This window comes from Hipposideros armiger, unplaced genomic scaffold (assembly GCF_001890085.2).
Source record: "Hipposideros armiger isolate ML-2016 unplaced genomic scaffold, ASM189008v1 scaffold_49, whole genome shotgun sequence".
In the NCBI taxonomy this organism is placed as follows: domain Eukaryota; kingdom Metazoa; phylum Chordata; class Mammalia; order Chiroptera; family Hipposideridae; genus Hipposideros; species Hipposideros armiger.
Window position 1 is genome coordinate 487,094 of NW_017731399.1, and position 6,006 is coordinate 493,099.

Consider the following 6,006-nt stretch of genomic DNA (forward strand, 5'->3'; position numbering starts at 1 on the left):
GTGTCTGCTCAGCTGAAGCATTTGGCTGGTCTTGGGGAATCAGGACAAAACAGGTGACTTAGGGGCCATCTCCTTGCCAAGTGGGGTCTGGCACTAAAGAGATCCAGAAGGTGGGATGAGCAAAGGGGCTATCCCTCTGTAATTGGGTGCTGAGGCTGAGAGAGGAAACGTGCCCTTCTGTCCAGTGTTGGTTTTTTTCCATTTTGACAAATATGATGAATGATGTTCACAAGAATAAAGTAAATAGCATGCAAGGAGGATTTCTTTTTCCTGGTATGGGGTTCACAAAAGCATTTTTATAAGTATATGAAAGTGGTCCTTTCCTGAGGGCTGTGACAGAGATAAAATGGGCTGTGGGTTATGTTCAGTTCCCATGTCACCAACTGTAACCCCAGGAAGCATCCTCTGCCCAGGCCGGGTTGAGGTAGTCAGAGAGGATACAGAACTGAGACCCAGGCCCAGTCATTCAGGCCAGGATACTACGCCCCACTCCCCTCCCCCAAATAAGGAAATGCTGCTAGCACAAGCTCAGAAAGCTGAAGCACTTACTTCATGGTGATGGTGTTGAAGAACCAGGAATAGAAGCCCTGGGGAAAGAAGGAGAGAAAGCATGAGAAAATCCAGGCCCCGGCCTGCCCTGCCCACCTCTGGGAACTCAGGCAGCCCTTGGGTCCGAGGCAGCAAGGCCGAGTGAGGCAGCATGAGGCAGTGTCCACTGGGGGTCTCCTGCCCAGGCAAGAGACATCAAGAAAGAGCCTGGGTCCTGGAAGGAAGCTAGATTGATCTGGAATCAGGGGTGATTGCTGAGGGAGTGAGCTGACAGTCCTGCCATTTGGCATCCTGTTACAGGAAATAGGGACTTGGGCTGGAGGGAGAGAAGGGACTCTTTTTGGCGTGGACATCAGTTGCTTTCTATCTGTCCCTCATTGCTTCCTTCTGGGAAAATGGCACTCCTACATGCATGTGGCCCAGTGGGCTGTCCATCAAGTAGGCATCTGCCACGAATGGTCAGGTGACCAATGAGAGCCAATCGAAATTCTCTTAAGGGGGGATTGATATGGGTGTTAGAAGAGAGAGTCTCTGCCTCTGAGTTTCTGCACCTTGGTCAACACCATGAAGCATGGAGTGGCTTGGTGCCATCTTTGATGCCACATGCAGAAACTTGTCTGAGAAAAAAAGCCAGCTCAGAAGAGAGAGGACAAGAGAGGGAATCCTGGTGGCAACGCTGGGCTTCCTGGATCAGCTGTACCTGAGGCAGCTGCTTCTCTTGGATTTCCCCACACTCAAGCCACACATTACCGTTTTGTAACACTAGTTTGAGGGCTTTTTGTTTTTCTTATATCTGAGGGTCCTGTTGATAATGCCTTTCTTTTGGGGTCTTGCTGTCTGGAGTTCCTGCGGGGTGGGGAAAGGTGACCTCAGCCTTGGGAAGGCTGGGAGGGCCTAGAGAGGGAGTCAGATTAGGAAGAGTGTGTATGAGGGGGGGCTGGGGCCCATGGCTCTAAAAGCTGACAGATCCAGTAGCTGGTTGTTACTCTGGTGTGTACGTCCTTCTGGGATCCCCAGAGGGTTTAACAAAACCTTGGAGAAGGTGGCAGTTCTTGATTGGCCCCCACGAGCACATCAGTGAGCCAGGGAGGCCCAGTTGGTTGGCGGTCCCCTGGAACCACAAGAACTGGGGAAGGGGTACTTCTCCCGAGGAAGCAATGAGCGCAGGCAAACAAGAAACAGGAGGAAGTTCCTTGTTCTCTGCCACATATGGCCCACCTTCCAAGTCCCCCTCCCTGTGCCAGGGAAGTGGCGCTTGAGCTGGAATCTGAACACAGGGCAGATGTGTTTCTTTCAGAGAGGGGCCAGTGGGGAAGGGGGAGAAGGAAGGGCAGGGGAAAGGCCTTGCGGAGGGAGGAAGCGGCACTTTTGAGGGTCTAAAAGATGGCCAATGGGTCAGGGGTGGAGGATTCTGAGCAGCTAGATAGATTGTCAGGTGGGCAAGAGGCCAAACCACGAGACCAAGGTGTCTGCAATTTATCCCAAGAGCGTCAGGGAGCCACTGAAGGTTTATGCAGGAGAATGGGTGTCTGTGTTCATGCAGATCACTCTGGGGTAGGGGGCAAGTGTGGACTTAAAGAGAAGAGTTAGAGGCTACTGCAGTCTTCCAAGCAAGACTGATGGAGGCCTGGACTGGGGGATGGTGGGAGAGGTGGAGAGAAACAAAACTGAGATGGTAAGAGCAACCCAACTTGGTCATGAACTGGCATACCCAGGGGCCTGGGCAAGAGCAAGGGAGGTACATCTGGTGGATGGTGGGAAGCGTTCGAGAGCAGGGATCTAGGGACAGGTAGAAGTGGAGGGAGATCATGGCATGTTTGGGACATATTAAATCTGAAATGCCTTTATAATATCCATGTGGAGATATTTTGAAGGCCATTGGGTAAATGGGGCTGGAGCCAGAGGAAGGTTTAGCTGCAGATGGAAACTTGGGAGGGATCAGTGTAGAGGTGGCAATTGAAGTCACGTGTGTGTGGATGACATTGCCAGGGAAAGAGGTAACGGAGAGTGGGAGTGTCTGGGATCAGCTGTGGGGGACTCCAGGTGTGGGGGAGGAGCCTGCAAAGGCGACAGGGGAGGAACAGAGAGGTAGAAGGAATGCCCAGGGAGTGTGATGTCAACAGAAGCAACTGGAAAGTGCCTGTTCAAGAGGGGAAGAGGGTCTGCAGGGTCAGCTGCTTCTGAGAGATCAGATGCGATGAGAACTGAGGAAAGTCCACTGGATTTCATGGCACGAGACTACTGATGACCTTGGGGGCTGTCTGGAGATATTGACCACATATGGAATGATGGGGGTGGATGCCACATTCGAGGGGGTTGAGTGAGAGGGACGTGAGAAAACAAAGACAGCAAGCACAGACCACAGCTCTTTCAGATCAGCTGTGACAAGGCAGAGGTACACTGGCAGTCGTGGGGGGCTTGGTGGGAAAGGGAAGCTCTCACGGCTCCTTCCCTCTCTGCATTCAGGTCCCTGCTAAGATGTCCTCTTACGCCGAAGACCATCCCTGACCACTGTCTGTAATGCTTCAGCTCTGTTCCATTGCTGCTGAGTGCCTTCCTTGCCCCCTTTTTTCCTTCACGCACTTACCACTGTCCTATATGCATCTGTCTGGGTGTCTCTCACCCAGGAAGAAAGTGCCACGAGGCAGGACTTCGTTAGTTTTAGTCACTACCCAGTGCCCGGTCCCCAGGCCCGTGGCTGGCACACAGCAGGTGCTCCATAGCAATTGGCTGGATGAATGAGAACAAGCTCCGGTGGAGGATTGGCATTCGACAGGAAAGAGACGGCAGGAGGAGATCGGGCTCCGTAGGGCAGACTGGGGGCAGGAGGCTGAGGGAGTCCCTGCCTGACGCGTCGAATCTTCAGGGTGAAGAGGAAGGTGAGTCCCTGGCTCAGTGGGAGTTTGGGGCAGCACTGGGGCTGTGAGAAGCGTTGGAGATTTGGGAAGAGTAGACAAATTAGTTTTTAAAGCCCTTTAAGATATTAGAATTAGCTAAAACTTCCTTGGCACCTAGGAGATAAGTACGGTTAATAGTTCTATATTTATGGTGGGAAAACTGAGGCTTGCTAAGGCTGAGGAATGTGTCCATGTCACGTTGCTGGAAGGATCTGGCTGACCACGAAGCCCCTAATCACGAACAAGCTCCTACCTGCACACACCAGGGCTGCCTGCCCAGAGCCAGGACGCCCTCCCCATCCCGGCCCGGGCCTGCCCGGCGCTCACCTTGTCCTTGTGCTCCATCTCCAGGGAAATATCTGAGGGAGACGTCTTCTCACTCTGCTCCCCATAGATCAGCGAGGTCAGACTGCCGGGAAGGAAAAGTGGAGGGGAGGAGGAAAAGGAGGGAAACGGCCTCAGGTGCCTGCCTGGCTCTCTCCCCTGCTCCCTGGGCTGAGGGCTGAAGTCATGTCCTGGCCAGTAGCAGAGACACCTCAGCTCATTTGCTAAGCACACAGCTCTGGGTACAGACTGTAATTACCCCTGTTGCCAGGTGCCCAACGCATCTTGGGAGTCATGGGATTCAGAAAGTCTGAGGTCTGAGAAAAAAGTGGCCTCATGCCCAGAGATGGCTGCCCTCCAAGTCACCTTTGTGTAGGGAGGGCCAGAGCAGGGGCAGGGATGGGTAATGAGGTGCCACCTGCTGAAGCGACATCTGCTACAGCTTGGGCACTGGTCAGAGCTATGTTCTGGTTGCAGCACATCCCCCAAGGAAGCAAACAGCTTTCATCCTGACCCCCCAGCCTCTCCTCACCTGTCATTGTGGATCAGCAGAGCCAGGCGCCCATAGTCCCACGCGGCTTTCCGGAGGAAGGAGTAAACCAAAACGATGAGCTACAGGCCAGGAGAGGCAATATGGGGCGAGAGAGCTCATGACGCCTTCCCCTCAGCTGCCTCTGCATTCCCCTGGAAGACACCCTGTCCCTGAGGTCCCCAGGGGCTCCCCCACTAGGTGGCCAGCTCTGTCAGAGTAAGGACCACGCCTTTTTCAACTCTGGATTCCCTGTGGCCAGCAGCTTCCTGACACAGAGTGGATGTTCAGAGTCTGTTGATTGAAGGAGCTGGTGGCATGTTTGGAACTATCGGACAAGATACCCCTTGAAGAAATCAGCAAGGGTAGAGAGAAGGGAGGCCCAAGGGCACTGGCCAGGCAGGCCTTTGGACAATGGTGCATGAAAGAGAATCTTAGGAACTCTACCTGTTCTTCCAGCCCCCTCCTCCCCAAGGCCCACCCACACAGGGCCATCCTACACGGGACTGTCATTCAGGGAGTCCCCGGCACTGTGACTGGTGTCCATTTGAACAGCTGGGGCCCCTGTTTCATCACTTGTGAAAGTTTGACTATCTACCCCATCTGAGACCTCATGGTCTGCCCACCATAGTGCCCAGGACTCACCAACCACAAGATGATATTGATAAGCAGCACAGTGGGGACACCCCCAAAGGGCTGTCCCTTCAGGACAGTGCTACGAGATTGGAAGCAGTCATGCGCTGACATGTTCTGTGTCTTTTCCGCCACATTCAGGTTGCTCAGTGAGACAGCCATCCTGACAGACTCTCTGATGAACAGAGGGATATCTGGGTCAGACATGAGGAACCTCTCTCACTTTGCAAAACACAAGAGCCTGCTAGGGAGCTGGGGGAGGGGCACTGAGTGCACATCAGGCCAAGTGCCCAGCGCCAGGCTGTAACTGGTCAAGGCGGGAGGGTTGCCCTGAGACAGCATGCAGTCCCATCCTATAAGAAAACAGCGTCCTCACACCCAGGGCCGTGATGGCAGAATAGCCCAGAGTGCCTAGGAGTGTTTACATTTTGTACCACTTGATCCCTTCACAAAAAGAATTGTAAAATGCACATCTAAACGGTCTTTGTAATTCTACTTTTGCGAAACTTTTCTTGTATAGAAATGAACAAACTTCAAGAAGGCAGGTCAGGCCTCAGAGTGGAAATATTTGGTTTGGAGGATGGAGTCACTGCATTCACAAGTCAGACTCCTGAACAGACAGGGCTCACCGGTGATCATCTCTAATGTTCTAGGATTCTCTGATCCAGGTCCCAGGAGAGGCAATAACTCCTACAGCTAAATTAGGTAAGAATGGAGAGTGCCTGGCACACAGCAGTGACTCAGTAAACGTCACTGTCTAACGTTCAACTTGAACCAGGGAGATTGCACCAGCCCAGGGACCTGAGGCGATCCAATGAGCCTAAGCATTCAGGGAAGACTCACATGCAAGGCTCACAGTCACAGGATGAAGGTGTGTCAGGCATGAATAAGACTGGAAAATGCAGTGAAAACGGGAGGCAACTGGCAGCTGCTTGGACTTACCTGCAAAGTTGTTCTGATTTTTAAAGATCATTTGTTTTGGCTCCAGACCTCATCTCACCCTAGAAACTCTTCACTCTCATTCAAGAAAAGGAGGCTTATTCATTCATTCTTTTAACAAATATTTTGTGAACA

The 6,006-nt window shown here is 52.6% G+C and overlaps 1 protein-coding gene across 1 annotated transcript in view; it reads right to left on the reverse strand.

The window, feature by feature from the left end:
* The window catches only part of TMEM63C (transmembrane protein 63C), a 35,615-nt gene extending 30,064 nt beyond the window's left edge, over positions 1-5,551 (reverse strand). Inside the window, exons 1-4 of the mRNA XM_019640286.1 lie at positions 4,945-5,551; positions 4,303-4,382; positions 3,774-3,855; positions 550-587 (exon numbers count right to left, since the gene is read on the reverse strand). Of these exons, the coding sequence (XP_019495831.1) occupies positions 550-587; positions 3,774-3,855; positions 4,303-4,382; positions 4,945-5,139 (395 nt within the window). The 5' untranslated portion in view covers positions 5,140-5,551. The remainder of the gene's footprint in view (positions 1-549; positions 588-3,773; positions 3,856-4,302; positions 4,383-4,944) is intronic.
* Between the last annotated feature and the right edge of the window lie 455 nt (positions 5,552-6,006).